The sequence below is a fragment of the Diachasma alloeum genome, unplaced genomic scaffold (assembly GCF_001412515.2).
Source record: "Diachasma alloeum isolate Michigan unplaced genomic scaffold, Dall2.0 Dall_scaffold_00200, whole genome shotgun sequence".
NCBI lineage: Eukaryota > Metazoa > Arthropoda > Insecta > Hymenoptera > Braconidae > Diachasma > Diachasma alloeum.
This window is the reverse complement of record NW_021680365.1, coordinates 1,093,772-1,119,767: the sequence shown is the minus strand read 5'-3', so window position 1 is coordinate 1,119,767 and position 25,996 is coordinate 1,093,772. Positions and strand designations below refer to the sequence as shown.

Below are 25,996 nucleotides of genomic sequence, written 5' to 3'. Positions count from 1 at the left end.
ATTTTTTGTCATTAGGCCCGAAAACCGCGTTTTTAACCTCGCTTCGCTCGATTAAATTGCGGTTTTCGGGCCTAGTGACGAAAACAGTTTTTCATCACGCTGTGCGAAAAAGTAACTTTATAGGCACGCTTCGCGTGCCTAACACGTCTCTTTTCCACACATTGTGATGAAAAATATTGTTCGATACCCGTGGGAAAAGTGTTTTTAGACTCGTGGCATTATATCACTCGCCTTTGGCTCGTGCTATAAACCTCCCACGAGCCTAAAAACACTTTTCCGCACTCGTAACGAAATATACTATTTTGGCTCGAGGGAGGTTTTGTAGCACGAGCCAAAGGCGAGTGATATAATGCCACGAGCCAAAAAGTACTTTTTCCACGAGTATCGAACGATATTTTTCATCATAATGTGCGGAAAAGGGACGTTTTAGGCACGCGAAGCATGTCTAAAAAGTTACTTTTTCGCACAGCGTGATGAAATAACTATTTTCGTTACTGGGCCCGATAAACCGCGCTTCAAAGAAGGAACGCTTTCACGAAATTTCCATTTTTTAGAGTTGAATATCGCAGATACTCACAAAATTTTGCAAAAAATTCACTGTATTTGGAATTTATCAATTTACCATAGATTCGTTTTTTAAGAACATCGTAAGAACGGGGGACTCATAACCCCCTTTTGGCTCATGGCCCACGTGCTAGAAGCCCGCATTTCATTATTTATTATCTCTTAAACTACGTAGTGCAGCTAGTCCGAATTTTTTTCAATAGCTGAGGAATATTATAAGCATTATCTACGAAAAACGCGGAGACAATCGTGAAAAAAAAACAGTTTTCTAGGGATATACCTTAAGGTACCTCTCAAGACAATACCACCCAAAAGTTAGTCTCTAGGATTTCCGGAAAAAATTCTAAAGGACTTAATTCATTGCATTTTCATAAGTTCTGAGTTTTTCTATCCTCATGTTGTTGACGAAGGCAACAATAACTAGTTGAATCAAATAAATTATTTGTTGATTAATATTCTGAATCAAATAAGGAATACTTTCACGAGATATCCATTTTTTAGAGTTTAATATCGCAGATACTCTGTAGTACAAAATTTAGCAAAAAATCCACTCTATTTGGAATTTATCAATTTACCATAGATTCGTTTTTTAAGAACATCGTAAGAATCGTTTTTTCACGAGCCGGAAAAATCGAGTTCGGGGGACCCATAACCCCCTTTTGGCCCATGCCCTTAAACTACGTAGTGGAGCTAGTCCGAATTCTTTTCAATAGTTGAAAAATATTATAAGCATTATCTGTGAAAAACGCGGAGACAATCGTGAAAAAATCCTGTTTTCTAGAGATATACCTTAAGGTACTTCTCAAGACAATACCACCCAAAAGTTAGTATCTAGGATTTCCGGAAAAAATTCTAAAGGACTTAATTCATTGCATTTTCATAAGTTCTGAGTTTTTCTATCCTCATGTTGTTGACGAAGGCAACAATAACTAGTTGAATCAAATAATAAATTATTTGTTGAATAATTTTTTGAATCAAATAAGGAATACTTTCACGAAATATCCATTTTTTTAAATTCAGTGGAATATCGCAGATACTCTGTAGTACAACATTTAGCAAAAAATCCACTCTATTTGGAATTTATCAATTTACCATAGATTCGTTTTTTAAGAACATCGTAAGAATCGTTTTTTCACCAGCCGGAAAAATCGAGTTCGGGGGACCCATAACCCCCTTTTGGCCCATGCCCCACGTGCTAGAAGCCCGCATTTCATTATTTATTATCTCTTAAACTACGTAGTGCAGCTAGTCCGAATTCTTTTCAATAGTTGAGGAATATTATAAGCATTATCTGTGAAAAACGCGGAGACAATCGTGAAAAAATCCTGTTTTCTAGAGATATACCTTAAATTTTCTCATACGTGAAGCCCGTGAAGGTTCACCGATTTATTCGGAATTGGGATTCAAAAATGACGCGACAGTAACGCCGCAGTTGAGATAAAAATCAAGTCTCACTTTATCTTAGCAACTAACCACATTTTTCTCGATCAAAGATAAATAGCGTCTCGCTGATTCCTTTTTGTTTACTGTTTTTTTCCTCTCGTTCTAAAGAAGTTCACGTTCTCCACACTCATTCGTAGTGATGATGCACCAATTGATGTCACGGTCAGTCACAATGTGATATCAACTGTATTGCCGCGACAATTCACCAAGAAGCATTTATTCCGCGTTGATAGATTAGTGAAGCCGAAAAATCAGGCACTCGATTTTGATAAGAACTCGTCGATTTTGCGACAGGGAGTAGAGCAAGAGCATTCAGGTGAACAATTCATCACTGAGGGAAGGGAAATCAGTGGGTGAATTTGAATGAGTGAGTGATGAATTGGATTTTCTGTCTTTTTTCACAGAACAAAGAACGACAATGGCCCTGACTGACAGTTTTCCATCGTCTGAGCAGTTTGCCCTCAGGTGGAACAATTTTTCAAATAATTTATCTTCTGGGTTTTTGACACATCTCAACAATCAGGACCTGGTGGATGTGACGATCGCTGTTGAAGGCCAACTTCTACAGGCACACAAGCTCGTTCTGTCGGTTTGTAGCAGTTACTTCCAGGATATTTTCAAGGTAATCACATTAGAGAAAAGTGATTGAATTTAGAGGAGGAGGAGGAGATCGCGTATGGGAGGATTTGATAGGGAGTAATTCCTTCTTTAAGAAATTCTATTTAATGTTTATTGGATTTTTGTAAAAAGTCTATTAGATTTTTGACACTAAATACAAAAATGTTATATTATATGTGGGCTCTTATGGGATTTATTTTCAAATCGAAAATTTAGGGGAGGGTAGGGTAAAATGGACACTTTGGACTTTTTTAAAAATATTCATAACTTAGAAAGAAATTTATGAGTTGAGCTCAATTTAGGCTCATCACAAAGGGAAAGAATGGTTCTTTGTATTGAAAAAAAAAGATTAAATTTCATCAACATTTCAACCCGTCACTAATATTTTTAAAAAAGTCAAAAGTGTCCATTTTACCCCAACCTCCCCTACCTAGTGGAAGACTCCAAAAATGAAAACAACATTTTTCAACATTTACTTCGCGGATATTTTCAAGGTAATTACCTCAGTTTAATTACCTCAGAGAAGTAATTAAACTTAAAGGAGGAGATCACGTGTGGAAAAACTGTTAGATTTCTATGAGAAGTCTATTGGAGTTCTGTGAAGGATGTTTATCCATTTTCCGAAAATTAAATATTTCCATGTTTAATAAAAATTTGCGATTTTTTATAACGATGGGGGAACATATGAGACTAATATGAAATTCGAACATAAATAAAGATCTCCATTCTTTCAATTTTTTGGAAATACAAAAATTAAGCAATATCTGCATTTGAATTTTTTATGTTGTGAATTTTAATTCAATTCAACATCAAATGGCCCATGGAATTTCTTATTCATCTTGAAAATTCAACAAAATGTGAATTAACTAGACTTTTACCATTTTCAGTAATTTACAATTTCATTGAACATTCCAGAAATTTCAGGAGTACACGCGCGAAAAAATTTAATAGAAAAACCTATCGAATTCGTTGGAAAATTCTATTGAATTTCTGTTGAACTTTCTATTAGTTTTTGGCTGATTCTATTGACATGTTCAATAGAAAACATTCAATAAAAAAGTCAACAGAATTCGATTTTTCTATAACTTATTCTTTTCATATATTTTCTATAGAATTTGCTCGACTCAAATTTTTCAAGTTTTTTTCATTCTATTTTTCTTTTCCTCTCATCAAGAAAATCAAGCGAAAAAACTTAGAAAATTTGAGCCGGGGAAATTCTATAGAAAATATCTCAACAGAATAAGTTATATAGAAAAATTGAATTCTATTAACTTTTTCTAATGAATATTTTCTATTGAACATTTTAATAGAATCGGCCAAAAACGAATAGAACAGTTCAATCGGAATTCAATAGAATTTTCTAACGAATTCGCTAGGTTTTTCTATTAAATTTTTTCGTCCGTGTAATTTTCTGTAACTGCTGTTCATTAAATTTCGCAGGCCAACCCCTGCCAGCATCCAGTAGTAATCCTCAAAGACATGGGCTACACCGAAGTCGATGCACTCCTCAAGTTCATGTATCAAGGTGAAGTCAATGTGAAGCAAGAGGAGCTCGCGAGTTTCTTGAGAGTCGCTGAAACGCTCCAAGTCAAAGGTCTCACGCTTGATAAACAAAATTTGAAGGTCATCATCGCATTTTTTATTTCTCTCTCCACAATAAACATCAATTCTGCATGATTGAGCATAAAAAAAATTACACATTAAAATACAAATAATTAATCATTACTGAGCATTGCAGCACGTGCCCAAAGATAATGGAAGTGTCTCGAATGGAGTTCCGAAATTCGAGAGTGACTCTGATAACAGCGGGATATCGGGAGACCACGCCAAGTCGAGTAAACAAGACCGAGTCACGAAGAAAAGACTGCAGACGAGTAGCGCCATGAATCCATCGAAGAGAACACGCAGCTCTGGATTGAATGTTCAGAATTCTGGGGATCAGGCGAGTGTTAGGAGTCTCTCTCCGAAGAATGATGGGCCTGGTGACGATGACACGAATGAGACTGATCCCGCGCACGAAATTTCGATGAATTCCTCGGAGAATGATCTTCAGAAGAATGGTGTGTTGAAATAATTAAATGTTAGAGTAATTAAATTAGAGTAGAGTAATTAACTGTTAGAGCAATTAAATTCTATTTTTTTAAATTGGGTATTTGGTTGATGATGCATCTGATGATTTGAGAGATGTCAGTCATTATAATTGATTATTAAAAGGGACGAGTGAATGCATGAATTCTTAATTATTACTTATTAATCATGTGGTAATCTCAAAAATGATTGGTTTAGGGAGAAAATGTCTTGAAATATTTGTTAAATACCAAATTTTCTCCAAAATATTCGATTTTTTGAGAATTGTTGATAGGCCTAATAGTGTCAAAGATGTCTGCAATAATAATCTGCCGTTTGAAATTTTAATTGACAAATAAATCATTGGTAATTTCGCATTCATCTCCAGTTTTATCAATTTCAGAAAGAATTGTCAAGGGATATTTGTTTAGATTGGGAAAGATTCTAATGAATAATGTCTTGTGATATTTTCCCTTAAAATGAGTCATCATCAGATGATTTATGATTTAATTAGGTATGAAAAATTCAGTAGGTCAGTACATTTAACAGTTTTATATTCCTTTCAGTGGATGATTCCATCGACTTAACGAAGGAAGATGATTTTGGAGACCAGGATGAGCTCATCCACACCAACGCTAGTGGGAAGGACGCAGAAGAAGGAAGTACGTATTCAAAATTTCAAATTAGCTACACCTGAAGAAATTCAGTAGAAAACCTAGTGCATTCGCTAAATAATTATATTGACTTTTAATCGATTTTTTATTGGAATTCCACTGTTATTCTATTAAAATTCTATCAAGTCGATTTTGTCCCTCAATTTTTACTGAAAATTTTCAATAGATATTTCATTAAAAAATTGTCAATAGATGTTGATTTTTCATAAAAACATATTCTTTTTCACTTTTTCGTGCAAAAATTCTTCAACATCAACTTTCTATTTTTTTTCTTAGATTTTGTAATGAGAAACAAAACAAATTCAGTAGAAAGAAATGAGAATTTTTGTGCTTAAAAATTCCTATAGCAAAAATTTCAATAGAATAAATTATATTGATTGAAAAAATGGCAATCTATGAATCATTTTTTATGGATTATCTGTCAAAAAATACTGCAGAGGGACAAAAATATAGCATTTCAATAGAATTCGAAGGGAAATTCAATAGAATTTGCCAGACAAAGCACTACTAATTTTTTTTTTTTGAATTGATCAATTCATAGAGAAAAAAATTTCTAAAAATATTTTTCCTTCAAGACGTGGAGCCAGTAACTTATAGACTATCAGCCCGAGGTCGCCCCCAACTAGTCCACGAGGGCTACGTCTACAACTTAACATCTCGTTCAGAAGTGTTAAACCGCTCGCATTACCGCTGTGCTGAGCAACATCGTGGCTGTCGTGGTAAATGCGCCGTGATAGCCGAGAGATTCATGCCAACAGGTGTTCACGAGCACAATCACGCTCCGGGGTATCAGTCCGAGCAGGACTATCGAAAGAAGAAGGCCTCGGAGACAGATTGAACAATTAAAACATGAGTATTAACATGAGTCAAGGGGACAATATGATCACAAGAATCATTCCAGTCTTATCAAGATTTTCATACTATTTTTGTACCTCCAAGGATCCAAAACACATGTGATTGAGTACTCTAGGTATTTGAGTTTCATTCCAGGTAGTTGCTGCAGCCAAACTAGTTCATTAAATGATCAGCGTTCGTTTAGATCTCTATTTCTTTTTTAAAATAAAGATAAGAGTTTGAATGTATGAGACACATGTAAAAATACTGTTATAACTTTCTGAAATAAAAGGACTATTTATTTTTTAATTCGAGTGTCGAAGATTGATTTTACACTGTTGGAAATTTTTGGAATGTAAGTAGCAGCTGCATGTAAATTTTTAATGTTGGGAAATTGAATTTAATTTGAGATGACATTGCTCATGGAATTTCTTATTCATTTTGGAAATTCAACAAAATTGATTTTTCTACGTTAAGCCATCATTGATATTTCAATGACAACTTGAATGCTCAAACTCATTGTGAAAATGAACTTCACATTCCAGTGAATACTCGAACAATTAACTGATTTATCGTATTATGCACCTCCAAAGATCCGAAATACATGTGATCCAGAACTTTAGGTATTTGAGTTTCATTCCAGGTAGTGCAGCCAAACTAGTTCATTAAATAATCAGCGTTCGTTTAGATCTCTATTTCTTTTTTAAAATAAAGATAAGAGTTTGAATGTATGAGACACATGTAAAAATACTGTTATAACTTTCTGAAATAAAAGGACTATTTATTTTTTAATTCGAGTGTCGAAGATTGATTTTACACTGTTGGAAATTTTTGGAATGTAAGTAGCAGCTGCATGTAAATTTTTAATGTTGGGAAATTGAATTTAATTTGAGATGACATTGCTCATGGAATTTCTTATTCATTTTGGAAATTCAACAAAATTGATTTTTCTACGTTAAGCCATCATTGATATTTCAATGACAACTTGAATGCTCAAACTCATTGTGAAAATTAACTTCACATTCCAGTGAATACTCGAACAATTAACTGATTTATCGTATTATGCACCTCCAAAGATCCGAAATACATGTGATCCAGAACTTTAGGTATTTGAGTTTCATTCCAGGTAGTGCAGCCAAACTAGTTCATTAAATAATCAGCGTTCGTTTAGATCTCTATTTCTTTTTTAAAATAAAGATAAGAGTTTGAATGTATGAGACACATGTAAAAATACTGTTATAACTTTCTGAAATAAAAGGACTATTTATTTTTTAATTCGAGTGTCGAAGATTGATTTTACACTGTTGGAAATTTTTGGAATGTAAGTAGCAGCTGCATGTGAATTTTTAATGTTGGGGATTTGAATTCAATTTAAGATGCAATTGCACATCACATTTCATTGAATTTTCAATACATTAAAATTTCCGCATCATAGTTTCTTGAATTTTCACAATTTTCATTGTCATATGAACTTCAATTGAATATTCTAGTAATTAACTGATTCATCATATTATGTACTTCTAAACTAGTTCATTAACTCAGTCTTAATTTAGATCTCTATTTTTTCTTAAATAAAAAAGATGTTCACTAGAATTGGAACATGTAAAAATCCTGTTCCAATTCTTCGAAATCAAAAAAATATTAATTTTTTTAAATTGGGTGCAAGGATTCTAGTCCTAGACCAATTAATTTTCGAGTATTTTTTCAACTTTGGATTTTTTCAACTAAAAAAATTACAAGTTCTATTCGAATGGGTTTTTCACGTGTGTATTACAACTTTATTCACTTACTGATGTCACGATCGACAGAAAGAACCAATAAGTTGCGGAAAGACGATTTATTTACATGGAACATGCCCAATACATCTGGACCACTCGACGAATATTAAATTTCATAATTTTCGAATTGGTAATAATGAGTCTACGGCTGATTGTTGCTTGTTCAGCACTGAGGTGGCTTCCACGGCTCGATTTTGGGTTTAGTCGTGCTGTATGGCATGTAAGCATCCTTGGTACCTGACGGGTTCATTCGATGATCAATCATCCACTTGTAATGTGGCCTGTTTGGGTCTTTGTGGGGCAGCAGATCAGTTTTGTAGTGCAACCAGCCAAACCATTCGGCGGGTACTTGGGAACCGTCGTAGTCCATGTTAACGTAAGGTGCGTAGACTACCCATCTGTTTCGTCCTGGGATGGCGCATTTAAAAAAAATGTGAAAATAGGACGATTGCAATTTTGCCTCCATTTGGAAGCAAAAAGAATATTTTGAAGACTTTGTATGAACAGATATATGAGGTTTTCCACGCGAAATGAGTCAACCGTTGACCCTCACCCCCTTGGAAATTGATGGCGATTTTTTCTACGATTGGGAGGGTCGAAACACTATCTCTCAAATTTTTTCAGATTTTTTCGACAGCCCAGTTTGGAAATATGATTTTTTTTCTCGTTTTTCATTTTTTTTTCAATAACTGGAGTTCTATGCATACGATTTTTATTTATTAAGCGTCAAAATTTTGCATTTTTTACTGCTTATATGAATATTTTCAATAAAAATTTTTTTTCGACCTTTCATGTTCATAATTACGAATTTTCGAGAAAAAAAAACGTTGAAAAAATTTAATTTTGCAAATTATGTCACTTTTGATTTGTTTCATTTTTTTCAGTAATTCTTATAATCAAAATAAGTATTTTGAGCAGTCATACAAGTTGGGCATCCTCCTGGATCTATTTTATTTTTAATTTTTTCTTTCCGAAATTTCGAAAATTTGGTCAAAACACGACAAAATGACTTCAATTATGTATCGAAAAAATATGTAATATATAGGTATACAGTCAAATTCACTTCATACTGTCACCAGTCAAAGTTAATCGACGCCATTTTGGGGTGTTTTGACTAAATTTTCGGAATTTCGATAAGAAAAAATAGAAAACAAAAAAACCGAAATCTGTCCAGTAGTTTTGTAGATATTTGCAAAGAAACGATTTAAAAACGATTCGTTTTTTCTTTTTTGTTTGATTTTCTTGATGGAAAGGAGAGAAAAATAGAATTTTTTAAACTTGGAAAATTTGAGCTGAAGAAATTCTATAGAAAATATCTGAAGAGAATAAGTTATACAGAAAAATCGAATTCTATTGGCGTTTTCCATTAAATACTTTCTATTGAACACTTCAACGGAATCAACCAAAAACTAATAGCAAGTTCAATAGAAATCGAACAGAATCTTCCAACAAATTCGCTAGGTTTTCCTATGAAATGTTTTCACAAGTGTCAATTTTCCCCTCGCGCCCCTAAATTACTGCTAAAATTCTGGGGAAATGAGTGAATGAAATTGTGGACTCACCAACGAAATAATAATTATTCTCGTAGTACTTGTTTCCATATTTATCCTCTCCAACGCAATTCCCCCATTTCAAGTCATCCATTCTGCATTGATTGAAAAAGTGAACATGAAATTAAAAGAATTCCTCGACGCAAATGTCAGAGAAACATAACCTCCCCGACAAAACAAGAATCCAATATCTTGAGTTTACGAGATTAATTCGAGTAATTTCAACATAATTTTTGGGGTCCTACCTGTACAGTGTTCGGATGCAGCCAACGAGTCCTCCATTCTGTTTAATAATCTTCACACCATTCGCGAAAATGTTTAAATAACCCTTGAGGAAACTCATCTTGATTCACTCAAAAATATCCGATTATGTAAACCCAACCAAAATCGATAAAATATGAACTCTGTTATTCGAAGGTAAAGTGGAACATTTTCATTCTCATTGTCGACAAGAACGATCAGAGAAGTGTTGCAGTTCAAGTGGAGCTTTGTTGCGCCACCGCTAGATGACGAAGTGAACTTCAAACTGAAGAATATCCGTATTACACGAACAGCTATATGTGATTATTATAAAAAACATTTTTCTGAAGAGATTTCAGCAAAAAATCAAACAGAAAATGAAAAATGGGGTCGAGACATAATGAAAATAGTAAAAATAACATAACAATATCATTAAAAAAGGCGTTAATATAATAATCATTATCACCATTATTACATTGTGATGACTATTCTAAATTTTATGAAGATATCGTCGACAAGAGCCACTTAGATATGAAAATTTATAATGATTAGAACAAGATTGGATGAGGGAAGTGTGCATTGACATTATTGAATGAGGAAATCAATACTAAATGTTCATTTGTGATCATGAGTGAAAGATTGTTTCATTTTCCGCACTCAAACTTCAACTTAACGGCGACTGTTAATTCAACTGACAATTATTTGTTTTATTTAAAGATGAAGGGGAAAAAATATGAAGATTGAACCGACGGGGATGTTGTGCATGTCATAATATTCTGATGGAGTGGGTTGTGATGTAGATTTTTAAGAAGCCTGTTAATGCCGCTTTTCCCGTCCGATTCGTTATTTCATTTTTCAAATAATTGTTTATAATTATTCTCATTGCAAAAAGCGATACGACCGATGAAAATCATAAGCCCTAATTTATCAGCTGTTAAATTTTCATATTACAATAAGTGATTTACTCATGTTCTAATTCCTACGCTCATTGAATAAGATTTTAATCATCATTACAATTAAATTCCTTCTAGAACACACTTTAGAGTGTGAATTTCTGAAATTCAATGGTTGTTGATACTCTGGTAAAAGAGCGTGCCCACACTGTTATCAATTTTTAGTTAGTTCACACGGTAATTCAATTAATCTGTTGTTCATCTCATCAATATAATTCCGTGCTTAGAATATTGTCATCTCGTGTTCTCAGCACCAAATTAAAAATTAAGACTTCATTTCAGTAGTGAAGCGGTAAACCGAGTTAAGTCGATTTTGACTTTTGATCAGTTTTTGATGAATATCTCAGAACCTAAGAGAGATAGCAAAATTTTTCTCATGACCTTTTTTGTAGAACCAATTAAGAGCTATAAAAAGGTCATGACAAAAATTTTTCTATCTCTTTTAGATTCCGAGATATTCGTCAAAAACTGGCCAATAGTCAAAATCGACTTAACCCGGTTTACCGCTTCGCTACTGATTTGGAATATTGAGTCACAGCTTCTTTTTATTCATATCAGAAATTTCGTATTTCGATATTAATATTATTTGTTCAAAGTGAAAAAATCGATCATCACTTTCACTATATTGCATTCAGATTCTCCTATCCTTAACGTCAAAAATGTGAGATAATCTCATAATTCTAGCTATTAATTCTAATCAACTTTGTTCGAAGAAAACCTCAGTAAACGCAATATTCAGAAAGTAGAATTATTCTATTTTCCTATGACCTAAATGATTTGGACAATTGTGATTCGCTTATTCATATCTCATAGAATGGTATTCAATTATCTTATGTTTGTTAGGCGCGGTTCATGAAAATCTGACGCACGACGATTGCATTCATGAACACCGCCTTGCTTTCTCCATTCGTTCGCGATATTCGCCATGTTCGAGTTCTCATTTCCAATTCGAGATATTGCCCATGCTGTTTTTTAGAAAGGATTAGAATAAAGCACCTGCGGAATTCCTGAGGAATTCCTTGTGCATTCGAAACGTTGTGGAATCGCCTTTTATTTCTGTAAACTTTTTTACTTTTCTTCTTTTTCTCATGTTGGGGTAATTAATTCAATGGAAGAAATTACGTTGGAACACTAACTTTATGGATAAATTTCTCTACAAAATGGAATGACTCAATTGAGGAGAACGGAATGTTTCCCCTCGCACGGAAAAAAAACAAACGACAGTTATTGGGAGGGGTTGAGGGTTTGCACTGAAAATCCTCGCAAGTGTCCGGTCGGCAAGTTGTCCTTACATTACCATATCATTGAAACTTGTAAGAATTCAATTTGTATGGCACACGTGGCCGGATGAAGGGATATTTGCAGATGGTGCCATCCCATGGGGGGGTATCGTCCATTATACAGATAAATTTTGGTTGCTACAGGCTATAGTAGTCCTCGGGTGTCCGCGGTGAAGCTGAGGTTTTGGCCCTTTTTATTCCCATTTTCCTTTCCCTTTTTTACGATTTTTTATGCCACCGTAAATGGCTTGACCATCTCGATTCCCGGATCATCTCGCCATTTGTATTGTATGTCTTTCAGATTTTTTTGTCATTCGTTTGTACTGCCTCGTGAGAATGCCAAGTAGAATGGGAGTCAAACTTTGTTGAATGATTTTTCTATTGATTGAAATGTAAGTTTGTGGGGATAAATATTTGAATATTTGGGATGGAGGGTAATGAAGGAATATTTTGTGGGAATATTTTTCAATCCTTTAATTCTACATTCGGACTTAAGGACATCCAAATACTTTGGCTATTTTTTCTCCAGTGGAATGCTTTTCTACTTTTGTAGTCGAACATCAGAGCTCTCATTTGAGTCCCATTTGAGCCTAAGTGTCCGACTATTTTATAATGATTTTATTATCTAAAATTTGCAAGTCTCAATTTGAATCTCCACACAGAAAAACCTAAACGTAAATTACGTTTAGGAAGTCGTCTTTTAAACTTTTGGGAGCGTATTTTACGCTTGAAGTTGAAGCGTAAATTACGTTTTCCTAAACGTAAAATATGCTTTGTTTAGGTGTAATTTACGTTTTCATTTCGACCGTAAAATACCCTTTTTTAAAGCCTAAATTCCGATTTTCATGACGGAAAAAAGCCACCAGACATCATATTGACGTTAAGCGTAAATTACATTTATCAGTATTTTAAAAATTAGAAAAAAAATTAGAAAGTTTACTTTTGGAAAAACATTGATAAAATGATTTATAAACAATCAATTTTCCGCCATAAAAATCATTTGTTTAGAATGCTAACAAATATATTCATATTCAGAGTTTAAAAGAAAATCGACTTCATGCCTAAAAAAATAAGGTTGCCGAAAATTTGAACAATTTCTATTATTTTTTTATAAACAAAGCATTAAAAAAAAATAATAATTCTGTGCAAAATGTATTTTGAATAACGCTGAATATTACTGATTAAAAAATTTTTTTTTTCACGCAATTTAATTGACAAATTTGATAATTGATACCAAACTGTAAAAGATACTTGGATATCCTTAATAAAAAAATATTCGCATTGTATTCAGCGTTGAATTTATTTGCATATGACAAAATTAAAATTATTTAAAAAATTATTCAATGATTTCGATAAAACTAAGAACGAACGCGGAAACATAAAAAAAATATTACTTACGAAAATAATTCTCCATTCAATTCTACGAAATCCTACTAGAATATGACACCACATTGGACTCTGATGGTGCACCTCTATTATAGTTTTCCCCTTCAAGTAATCACTGCAGGATTTGTATTTTCTAATGAGATTTTGAGCCGTCGGGGGTCGAGGATTTTGCGGAGATTTTCAACAAGAGTTCAATTCTCTTTCTAATATAATTCAGTTCACAAAAGAAGAGAAAACATATGAAGCATCATGCTACATTAAGAGAAAAGAGGAATTTCCGCAAGTAGAGGTTGATGACAAGAATATTTTTCTCACTGTTGAAATTTTTCGGGCGATAAATACTACATGAGTACACAGTAAAGACGAATGTCTGAACTTCGCACACCTTTTGCAGGCATTTTCATCACGCTGTGTATAAAGTGGCATTTTACGCACGCTCCGCATGCGCAAAACCCCACTTACCACACATTGTGATGAAAAATAAGGTTCGATACTCGCGGGAAAAGGGTTTTTAGACACCTGGGATTATATCACTCGCCTTCGGCTCGTGCTACAAACCTCCCACCAGCCCAAAAACACTTTCCCGCAATCGCACACGGAGAGAATTTTTTTAGAAAAATTCTAGTGCTAGCACGAGAAAAGAGGCGCGAAGTGACGGCCAGGAAAAAATTCCAGTGCCGGCACTAGAAATTTTATTGGGGAAAACGTGAATTTTTCCCCGTATTTCTGTGAAATTTTCACAGAAATCCCCAGAAATTTTACCAGAAATACCAAGAAATTTTACCTTAACAGTACTAGAATTTTTCACAACCGGTGGATTGTGATTTTTTCCAGTACTCGTACAAGAATTTATCTAGAAAATTTCTCTCCGTGTATCAAAATATACTATTTTCACACACTAAAAAACGTCTGAATAACATGAGATCTCAAAGATTTTCAATCTCAGGATCCCCAAATGACTTGACAATCATCAGTGCGTTTTTGCCGGAAGCAAACCCTTGTTTAGGAATATTCCCGCCACCTCGAGGATAGGGAATCTCAATCTTCACCAATTAATTGAGAAGGTATATTCTGTTAATTGTATCACAGTACTGACATTGCCATGCATATCAATGAAATGCAGATGCGGTGGAGCTGTTAATACGCCAGAGCTAGACTGACGTTGCATTCGTGTGGACAATGATCCGTTGTATCTAATTAGGTAGCTTGCGACGTAATATCATCCAGTGCAATACTGAGAGACCGTTCCAGCCTTCTCCAGAGGCGTATTCCAGAGGTATATATACGTGTATGGCAATCCGAAACCCCTGTCTACCACAATCAATGATTTATTCACTATAACACCGTTTGATAAACCATTATCACCTATTTTTCCGCGATGAACAGTTGAACACAAATGACTACTAATCCGATAATGTTTTTTTTTTTTCAGGACAATCATCCGAGTGGATACAATGCTCATTATCCCACACACTGTGGCAGATTGGAGGATAATTTGTAGCTGTATTACGGAGATTATGATCATCATTTATGACTTTCACTTTGCGAGCTCTGAATGGCCGATTTATTATGCCAGAATGAGGGGATTCATAATAATAAGATGAATTGGGGCTTTGATTCATTATTGTTGGCTGGCGATTATTATTGCATATTTCTTGGGGCACAATGGAACTTCTGGAGAATGAAAGTTTTTTCAGGAGGAATATTTTTTGGGGTTTCGTTCTACTCAATGTGGTATATCCGTTAACATGATATTATCTGGATGTATTCGGAGGAAAGAAAGTCAAGAATTGACAAAATGGAAATTTTTGCAGAAATTTTTTTTTTTTCATGTTTAATGAATATTATAGTACATTAATCGATATTATGATGATTAAAATTTGATTATATTATTAGTTTATGACAACCGCATTGTTAAGTAATTGTTCAACTAATTTGATATTTGATGTTTTATTCAGGTGTTTGTGCGGGTGTTTATACACGCACGCGAAAATTTAATAGAAAAACCTATCGAATTCGTCAGAAAATTCTATTGAATTTCTATTAAACTTTCTATTAGTTTTTGGCTGATTCTATTGACATATTCAATAGAAAACATTCAATAGAAAAAGTCAACAGAATTCGATTTTTCTATATAACTTATCCTTTTCATATGTTTTCTATAGAATTTGCTCGACTCAAATTTTCCAAGTTTTTTTCATTCTATTTTTCCTTTTTTCTCATAAAGAAAATTAAACGAAAAAACAGAAAATTTGAGTCGATGAAATTCTATAGAAAATATCTCAATAGAGTAAGTTATATAGAAAAATTGAATTCTATTGGCTCTTTTACTGAATATTTTCTAGTGAACATTTCAATAGAATCTAATAGCACAGTTCAATAGAAATTCAATAGAATTTTCTAACGAATTCGATAGGTTTTTCTATTAAATTTTTTCGTCCGTGTATCCTTCTCTGAAATTCAGCGAGAGATCAGTTTGGAAAGATAATCACTATCATTGTCATCATAAACTCCTCTGTAAATACTTGAGAATTGTTATCGGTAATCCTCATGATCACGGCGTGACAATCGTCATTATCATCACGGTGATCATACTATTACGATATCAATAATCTTCCAACTCGAGTTCGTTACGATGTATCTGCGATATATGGCAGCCTTGCGATTAATTAAATGATACTATTGACTCTATTTATTAAAGATTGTTGTCTTTTCAATTAGCTCCGAACGTAAAAATATAGCAATAAGAAGGCGAATCTTGATTAAAAGAATAGGATGGTTTATTAGTTTGACGAATGTAGAGATCAACATCAATTAAAGTCCAACAAAAGAACCTCTTTTCCACCAAAATATTCCGTTTCATTTATTAGTTCCTCAATTCATACTTCTAGAAGACAAAAAGCGAGTGTTACCTTATCTTAAGCATTCTACAATTATAAATAGAGCTGAGGACATTTGCATATCACACAATCGTCATCATAATATAGGATAGGGTAGAGCAAAACGGACCAGACGGGTAAAACGGACCACTGACTGAAAATTGATAATTTTTGTTTTTGCGTCCGAATGCAGCAAATTCGAAGTCATTTGTGGTTTGAGGTAATTAGCAAATCTGAACAAATCGCGGTTCAACGACACTTGTTGTCTATAAAACCCCTCTGACGGATGCAATCCTAGAAAATCACTTTTAATTTAACACATTCAGTGTTCCTGATTTGATGGAAAGAAAAAAAAAAGAAAAATTACCAATTTTCTGTCGTACGGAGAGAAATGTTCACTAAAAATTACGGAACTTATAATTCACTCGCCGATTACGGAATCGACTTAGAAAATTTAAGTGACGGTATCGTAATTTTTTTCAGAAGATTCAGATAAAAATTACGGAATGCTCCGGAAAAATTCCGTGACAGTTCCGTAAAATTTCCTACAACCACATTTCGCTCCGGAATTACGGAAAAAATACGCAATTTTTATTGAATATTTCTCTGCGTGCAGTGGTACGTTTTGCCCTACCCTCCCGTACTCCTCAGAATAATTAAACCACAAATTCAAACTTGTGAATTAAGTCCCGAAGAGTCAACGAACGTGTAATTCGCCCTGAACCCGGAGTAAACGCTATTGTGATCACTTCTGAAATGGAGATAGAGGATTCTGCCTCGTGTGATTACAGGTGCAGATGGTATTGTACCTCCACTAACCGTAGTAACATCGACCACCTTGCCTTCATGAAATTCGCTAATCTTGACCCAATCATTGTTTTGCTGGGTTTGAAACACTATGAACTTCAGTCTGATTGTATGTCCCGGTGGTGCCTGAATCACCCAGTCGCAATTCTCGTTATTTTTGTACTGTGTACCGTGAGTAGGATGTTGAATCGTTCCATTATTCTCCTTGAAGAGTCCACCACATTCGAGATCAGTTGTCTTGTACACAGCCTGAAAGCCTATGTTTCCTCGTGATGAAGAATGACTCTCGAGTTTCAGGAACAGAGCATTTGTCGTGGAATTGATGACACGCGATGGAATGAAATAGTCAGTGCCACAGAATACCTCCAACCTGCGGGCAAGATCATCATCTCCGTCGTAGATCTCCAAGCGTCCACTGCAACTGTCAGTATCATTCCATCCTAGGTCAATGTGTGATAGACTCAGGGATACAATCCTTTCACGTGGCTGAATTATTTTGTAGGTACATACGACTGATGATGGATAACTGTGAGGGTAATTTGGAGATGTTATCAAGCCATGTGGATCTGTTAAATCGTAGTCGCAGATTCTGAAATCAATTAAAATGGTTTCATTGATTCGTCGTTGTTGACTGCAATTGACTTGTAGTTTCGAATACGGATGTAATCTATATTTTTGAGAATATAATCTTACCTGTCGAGCAGCCAGCTCGATTCTGCCTTTGCAATGAGGAATAATGCACAATAGAATATTTGCCACTTCATTATTATGAAATGGAATTCTTTTAGCGCTTCATCAACGATTCGTAATGATGTGCCACGTGTGATGTAGCAAGGGCTCTTTTTATTGATGAAGTTATCACGACAGATAACGAATTTATCTGTATTTTCGGTAAACTGTCATCGTTTAATTTTGTACTTGGGTCATTTTATTGCTGATGTTATGACAGATAACGAATTTATTTGGATTTTCGGTGAACTGTCATGGTTTAATTCAATTTTGTTGTTGTTTTCATCAATTTCAAATTATCGTGTTGATAGGCACGTCCGGCATATGATAATAGATCATAAAAAAGAAAAACAAGTAGAAAATTGCTTTCGTCACAATCTAGTCAATGTATTTTTGTTAATCTATCAGTAATTTGCTTCCGGATGGAATTTTTGTGGCGATGTATTTTAAATTGAATTCAATAATTCGTCGAATTCCACATTGCCCCAACGTTCAACTTTTTTTACCTTTCCCTGAATATTGGTTTCAAAATACATTGCATTACAATACAAAGTGGGCCCTTTTCACGTGGACATACACAATTATTGATAAATGGCGTTATGAAATATAGTGGAATCTTGTGCAAATGTTTGTTTATTAATGGTTAACCGGTTTCATGAATAGACAAGAAATTTTTTTGGCTCGTGGGATTATATCACTCGCCTTCGGCTCGTGCTATAAACCTCCCACGAGCAAAAAAACACTTTTCCGCACTTGTATCGAACGATATTTTTCATTACAATGTGTGGAAAAGGGACGTTTTAGGCACGCGAAGCGTGCGAAAAGTCACTTTTCGCGCAGCGTGATGAAAATATTCATAACGATATCAATAATCACCTGAAGGATTGGATGAGTCTGGCAATGCTACTGGGCCAAACAGTAGTACCTCACTGGTCATCATTAGTGGAGATTTTTTTCAACTCACACATGGAGACTTGTCGGCCTCCCCTAGAGCTCTCCTCGTCACAAACTTATAAACGTTTGTATTCTATTCAAAAACCAGTTGAGGATTATTCCTAGTCAGTTTTCGAGCGGAAAGAGAAGCATGAGAGGGACTGGAGGGCAAAAGGATATGGAATCGGGCCTCTTCACGGCATGGGGGCTTTTGTCGCTTCGGCAGGATTATAGTCATGCTGACGATGACCATCCAACTTCTTTCAGGGTAATGTGCTTTTAATGTTGATTAAATTTACGAGAACTTTTGTGTGTATCCCTCAGGTGGGAGACTGAAGACGTGGTTGATTTCTTTGTGGATGTGTTGCCTCCGAATGGAGGAGAATTAGTATGCCATATATTTTTACAGCTGAATCATGTGCCAAGAGCACAATGACCAACCTTGAACCTGGAGCGGGGTTGACGTTAGTTAGTTTTGAATTTTTGGGGGATCCAGGGGATTGTTGGAAGGAGTGGAAGTGCAACTTGAAAAAGACATCTCCGATGAAAATTGATGGAATATTTCATTGTATTTAATTATTTTATTATTTTTATAAAGACAATTAATTAATCATTTTGGCTTCCAAGAGGAAGCTTTGTAATCGTGATTTTTTTCGATTTCTTAATTTTGGAGGGAAATGCCTAGAAATGTCATGAAACGTGAAGAAATGATGTTTTTAAAAAATGTCTGTGTGTGGATTATTGAGGCGAAGATGCTGAAAGTCTGGCTGCTAATTGGTACTACTGAGACTCAAGTTTGTGCTAAATTTCAGCTCGATCGGTTGAGCGGTCCCGGAGATATAGCGATTCTTTGAAAATCGTTTTGTGCCGATCTCTTTTGAACCATTCGACCGATTCGATTTTTTTTCAAAATACTCGTCGTGATGATACCTATTTAATTGGATTGAAAAAAGACCATTACACCCAGAGTAATGTAGTTTTACTCTCGTTTTTTCATTTCTTCGCAGAAATTGCTTGTTCGCACGATAACTTAAAAAATAATCGAGATAGAAACTTGAAACTTGGTATGATTTTAGGTCTTATAGTAACAAAGTTTGGGATTCTGGATGAACGAAATCGGACTACTAGTTTCGGAGATATTCAACTTTGTATGTGAAATTCTTTTGCGCAATATCTCAAAAACTATCGGTCCGATTTCAATTTTTTTTTTCAAAATGTGCCTTTTGATGTCATCTATCTAGACCCAACAAAATATGGGAACCATCCCATTGAAATTTTTCGAGATATCGTCGTTTTTGTATTTTTTTTCGTCGGAATTCACTTTTGCGCACCATGATATGGGTAAAAGTCAGGGAAACCTTTTGAAACTTTGGCTTCTAGTTAGGATTGTCAAGGAACATTCCTACACCAACTTTTAGGTCGATATGTTTGATAGTTCTTGAGATGGAACAATTCACCCAAAATTCTTGAGAAAAAAAATCGTTTTTGCCATGAAGTATGAGTGGGATTGGCCTTAATATTTTCAAAAAATGGTAATCCTCATGCCTTCATTTTTTGAAAACGTACATTGGGATCCGTTCGGAAGTCTGCCACCAATGAAATTGGTAGAAATGAAAATAGGAAAAAAAAATCCGTGGAGAGTAGCAGTCATATGTAATCTGTAAAATGGCTTCTGCTGCGTTGTTTGCATGTCAATCTAACTGGATATGCAAAGAACATGAAAAAAATGGCATTGTTCGTAAGCGTAGAATAAAAATATTCCGAAATTAGATTTTAAAAGGACAATTTAAACTGATCACCCTCAGGCACGTGTACACACGACACTAAAACACCAGATAAACACAAGCGGCTTTAATCTCAATAGAAACAACAATTCAAAACAAGAGGGCCACGTGGCGAAACGACTTTCTGTATATCATTGGGCTATCTAAACTCGCATCTTGCCGTTCACGGATCATACACGACGTGTCGAACAAGCCTGTGTACAATTATTAGGGGCAGAGAGGGCAAAATCAAGAGAACGATTTTCGGGTGGGATAGGAGCACGTGCCGGCACGCGTTGCGGGGGCATTACTTTCGGTTACATCATCCGGAGGTGATGAGAAAATGGGTGTGATTGAGCGAGTAATTTTTGCTGGGTGGAGGAGGCTATCAGATTTATTCTTCCATGGTGTATATTAAGTATTGAATTTTTTCATTCGGAAGCCGCGGAAATTTCTTTTAAATGCAATAAGTGATTTTTTTTGGAAATCCGTGGAGGTAGTATTAATTAGTAAAGGAAGAGATGGGGATGGAGATTCTTAAGGAAAATTTCTGAAGTGTCAATTTTTATTTGCTTTTGCTTATGGATAAACAAATACAGGGGCATAGCGGAGACCTAGTGAGCATTCAACGACCATTTAAAAGAAAAATTTAAAAAACGTTTTAGAAAATTATATTTCATGAACATTTCGTTCAGTCGTAATTTTTACGAGAGTGGCATTAACCCTCTCACTGTTAGGAAATTACTCGTGAAATTCCAAGTGAAAAAGCATGAAATTTTGAACAACGATGAAGTTATAACTTCAGTATACATTTCTGTATATTTATTCATTGACGAATCAGTTAATTTCTTGAATATTCACGTAATTCTCGATTTTCAGGTACGTACGGCACTAAAAACCTTGAAAATTTTGAAAATTCAAGCAAAAATTGAATTTTAACTTCTCAATTTTTGATCTATTGAAAATTGAATTGTATGTAATGTCCAATCTTCAGACTGAGTTTGGAAATTCAAGCTTTCATAGGGAAATTCAATGGAATTCCAAATTTTTTAACAACAGAGAGCCGAGAATTCTCCAATTTACTTGAATTTTCAATTAAAAATCATTTGATAAGAATTTCTAAAAAGTCGCTGTCGATCGGTTGTAAAACAAGCGTTGGCTTCCATCTCTGGGTACTGACACGTTAAGTTTAGCAGGGGAAAAGCATCTGGTGTAACACTGTCATGGTACACTCGCTAATTGCGTACTAAATTACGCTGAATGTACAAGTCCTTACAACTTTAAGCATATGTTTACCTCAATTTTCCTGATTTCTATCAATTTTTAATCAAATTGTAAATTTTCAATGACGGAATTCCATCAAATCTATTCGTTACAAATTTAAAAATACATTTACCTGAATTTTCCTGATTTTGATTAATTTATCATCAAATTGTGAATTTTCAATGACGAAAATTCCGTGACATTCCCGCACGGAGAGAAATTTTTTAGAAAAATTCTAGTGCTAGCACGGGAAAAGAGGCGCAAAGTGACGGCCAGGAAAAAATTCCAGTGCCGGCACTAGAAATTTTATCGGGGAAAACGTGAATTTTTCCTCGTATTTCTGTGAAAATTTCACAGAAATCCCCAGAAATTTTACCAGAAATACCAAGAAATTTTACCTTAACAGGACTAGGATTTTTCACAGCCCGTGGATTGTAATTTTTTCCAGTACTCGTACTGGAATTCTTTAGAAAATTTCTCTCCGTGTGAGTGGAAATTTTGGTCAGGTCTTGATCAGACACTGATCAAGTTATGATATCAGATTATGATCAGGTATGTAACGCTATAATTTTTGAATTTTCCACTAGGGTTGATGTGGAAATATCACTTGATAAGAATTTCTAAAAAGTCGCTGTCGATCGGTTGTAAAACACGCGTTAGCTTGGATCTTTGGGTACTGACACGTTAAGTTTAGTACGGAAAAAGCATCTGGTGTAACACTGTCATGGTACACTCGCTAATATTTCGCTCCACTCTGTACTTTCCACCCTCTTCCGTTGAGCCTCGAGCCTGGAGTCAGTTGGAAGTAGGTAGGGCAGGCACTTTTAGGTATATATTTTCATCATGAAAACTCCACGTCGCCAGCACGTTACTAATGATTGTTAAATCGCGTTCTGGGGGAGAAGTATCAAAGTCGACTTTGGTGACACACGTTTGGAATTTTTAGGAAGAAATACGTATTTTCAATGCATGAATCTCTGGGAGAAAGGGGGGAGACAAAAGTTAACATACTTTTGAGTTGTTCTTCAGGTGAAGAGCACCTGTATTCATGACAAGTTTTTTATTCTTCAGTGTGAGACGGAAATTGAAGGGCGGGTGCTTAATTCAAGAAGAATTCTCGTTGGTTGAGAAGTTGGAGAGATTGAGAATCGTCAATGCGGCAATTCTGATCTCAGTTTAGGAAAGATTGTCGAGTTTATTCTAGTAACATTGTTAGAGATGTGGAGCCATAATTACGGATTTTAATTCCACACTGGGAGAAAAAATTTGTTCTGCCGAAAAATTATGTTCCCCTTAGGAGATCTTTTGTCCTGTTGAATCAATTCACTTGTGGACAGAAAATAAAGTCTCCACCAAAACATGATAATTTTTGTAGTAGTGATTGTTCTCGTGAGACATTCGTACACTGAGAAAAAAATTTCTAATACCTGAAACATATTTTCTTGAGACAAGTAATTTTTCTTCAATTGTTTAATTCTCCCAGTCATCTCAAGTCATCTCGCCCGAGACAGGTCTCATGCTCTACACGGAGAGAAATTTTCGAGAAAAATTCTAGTACGAGTACTGGAAAAAATCACAATTCACCGGCTGTGAAAAATTCTAGTGCTGTTAAGGTAAAATTTCTTGGTATTTCTGGTAAAATTTCTGGGGATTTCTGTGAAATACGGGGAAAAATTCACGTTTTCCCCAATAAAATTTCTAGTGCCGGCACTGGAATTTTTTCCTGGCCGTCACTTTGCGCCTCTTTTCCCGTGCTAGCACTAGAATTGTTCTAAAAAATTTCTCTCCGTGTAAAATATTCTTTTACTCAAGTATGATTTTGTCGTGAATGAACTCACTCAAATCGCGTAGAGGAATCGTCAATCTTCAAGCATTTGTAGATGTCATTTTTTGGTCATATGACACAATCACAAAAATGACGGTCATTTCGCATCTCCCTCCCATCACGTGACTCACAAAACCACAGGGGATAATGTTCGAGTTATTTGTGAAGTGGCCGAAATCTTCATTGCATGATATGCATGAAAGAACGCTTAACGATCACTCGATTTTCCGAGTAAGGGGTAACGGGTGATCGATCGCTGAGCGCTCTCTTTTTCCCCGTTAATGACAAGCGAAAAAAAAATCGTGGGGATGGGGATAGAAAAGACGAAGGAGATGGTGTTGGCTAACCTCTCACTGGAGATCTGCATGAAAAATGTTGGGGATTTAACCGTCGTCAGCGACGACGCAATGATAACGATAATGCGAGGCGACAGTCCATTAGGATCGAGGGAGAAGAGGGGGGCGAACGATTCTTGCAGAGTTGTGACGAGTCTCGGTGGTGAGGAAATGGGTGCTCTCTCGATGTTCATATGTCATGGGGTTTTGGAGAATTCTGGAGTCATTATGGGGCCATTCCACACTGAGAAAAAAATATATTTTTGCCAAATATTCATTTACTTGAGAGAAGTATTTATTTTTTCAAAATCGTATTTCTCCAATCGAGTCATTCCCAGGCGAGCCTGACTAAGTTTCAATTACAACAGTCATGTTGCTCTAGAGGGTGACTATGTTGCACATGACCTTGGATGGACTCTTCTAATGATTATTCATATTTCTAAAATTTTTCATATTCTACAGGGCAGAATTTCGATCAATTTTTTAATGTTGATAATTATTGAAGAAGTTCACTCAAGGTCATAACTAACATGATCATATTCTAGAGCAATATAATTGACATGATTGAAACCTAATGAGGATTGCCTGAGAATGACTCGAATGGAGAAATACGGTATTGAAATAGTATATTTCGTAACGAGTGCAAAAAACATTTTTTCACGAGTTACGAAGAATATTTTTCATCACAATGTGACGGAAATTGGACTTTTAGGCACGCGGAGTGTGCCGAAAAGTTCACTTTTCGTCACAGCGTGATGAAAAAATAAATCCTTCTCTCAAGTAAATGGATATTTGGCAAAAATAATTTTTTTTCTCAGTGCATGTGCATAAAACCTGACACAGTCGAGAGCATGTGCATAAAACCAACACAATCTCTTATCAATTTTTAGTTTGTTTATACGGTAATTCAATTAATCTGTTGTTCATCTGATCAATATATTTTCATGAACAGTTGACTGCGAATTTTCAGGACAGTGACCCTGACTGCGATTTAGGGGGAAAAAAATTATGAAATTTCAGGTTTCACTGACAATTCAGTAAAATAGGGAACTCGATTGTTCGTACCCAATAGACAGCTGAATTACTGAAAATTTCACGAAATGTCACTTGCATAATTTATAATAATGAGTTGAAAATGAGGTCCTTTGAATGCTCTGAAAGCACCTCATGACGTCATCTCACCGGTCAAAGACGCCTCTGTATATTAGAAATGGGATGCGCGCGCAGAAAGTAGGTTAGCTTGTCTCACATGCGTCGTGTGATTGGTCGACTAGCGGTTAACCAGTGACGTGACGTCATGAGCGTTTTAAAAGTATCAAATTTTCAATAATTAGCTAGTAATTACTATGCACCTCTTTGAAAGTTTCGATTCTAAAAATATAATATTGAGATGATGCCCTTGCGAAATAAATAATAAACAAAATTTATGCAAGTTCCCTATTCCAGAATTTTAAGGGGCATAAAGCCGAGAATTCATAATTAATTTGAATTTCCAATCTAATACGAATATTCAGTGTCAAATTTTATTGAATTTTCGGTTATAACACCCCGAGAGCTTCAAAATGATCGAGTATTTCCGGATAACTTCGTTGCATACAAACGAATATGGCAAGTTTCGCAAGTTAAAAAAATCCCCAGCGCTCGCGCTTGCTCCACCCATCGCGATACCTCACCCGAACCCCCCATACGGGCCCACAAAGCCCCCAAAACTCAAAAAACGCTGAATAACTAATACCCCACTCCTTACGATCAACAGCCCTCAAGATTTAAAGAAAATACAATTTGATTTTTCCCCTCCGGAGACTTTATGACCTCCTTACACATTCCCTCACAACCCCCCCCCCCNCCCCCCCCCCTCTTTTTTTGTTCTCAAGCCAGCGAGAAAGGGGAGAAGGACGAGGGCATTACGTTCAGGCTGTGCCAACTTTTTTCATATTTCCAATTAGAATATTTTCCATTGATTTAAAGCCAGCGAGAAGCAGATATTAACGATTTAACTCGACAATAAATTTACACTGTCGATGGGTATGCCTCTTACGTTAACGTCAGCACCCCCTCGCCCACCCCCTAACCCC

General features: G+C 35.4%; 3 protein-coding genes across 3 annotated transcripts; 1 reads left to right on the top strand and 2 right to left on the bottom strand.

The window, feature by feature from the left end:
• Positions 1-2,094: 2,094 nt before the first annotated feature.
• LOC107035685 (protein bric-a-brac 1) lies at positions 2,095-6,509 on the top strand (the record flags this gene model as incomplete). The annotated part of the gene is made up of 6 exons (XM_015253232.2): positions 2,095-2,323; positions 2,412-2,629; positions 4,066-4,248; positions 4,364-4,685; positions 5,259-5,354; positions 5,942-6,509. Coding segments are annotated over 6 exons (1,311 nt in total), but the record flags the coding sequence as incomplete, so codon positions are not given.
• A 1,513-nt stretch (positions 6,510-8,022) lies between these two features.
• LOC107035796 (NADH dehydrogenase [ubiquinone] 1 alpha subcomplex subunit 12) lies at positions 8,023-9,922 on the bottom strand. Its single transcript, XM_015253388.2, has 3 exons — positions 9,774-9,922; positions 9,541-9,623; positions 8,023-8,386 (listed from the first exon to the last, which is right to left on the bottom strand). Exons 1-3 carry the CDS (start codon positions 9,869-9,871, stop codon positions 8,142-8,144), a joined length of 426 nt encoding a protein of 141 aa, XP_015108874.1. The 5' UTR covers positions 9,872-9,922; the 3' UTR covers positions 8,023-8,141.
• A 7,013-nt stretch (positions 9,923-16,935) lies between these two features.
• Positions 16,936-17,837, bottom strand: LOC107035684 (CUB and sushi domain-containing protein 2-like). The gene is made up of 2 exons (XM_015253231.1): positions 17,767-17,837; positions 16,936-17,662 (listed from the first exon to the last, which is right to left on the bottom strand). The coding sequence occupies exons 1-2, from the start codon at positions 17,835-17,837 to the stop codon at positions 16,936-16,938; spliced, it is 798 nt and encodes a 265-aa protein (XP_015108717.1).
• Positions 17,838-25,996: the final 8,159 nt, after the last annotated feature.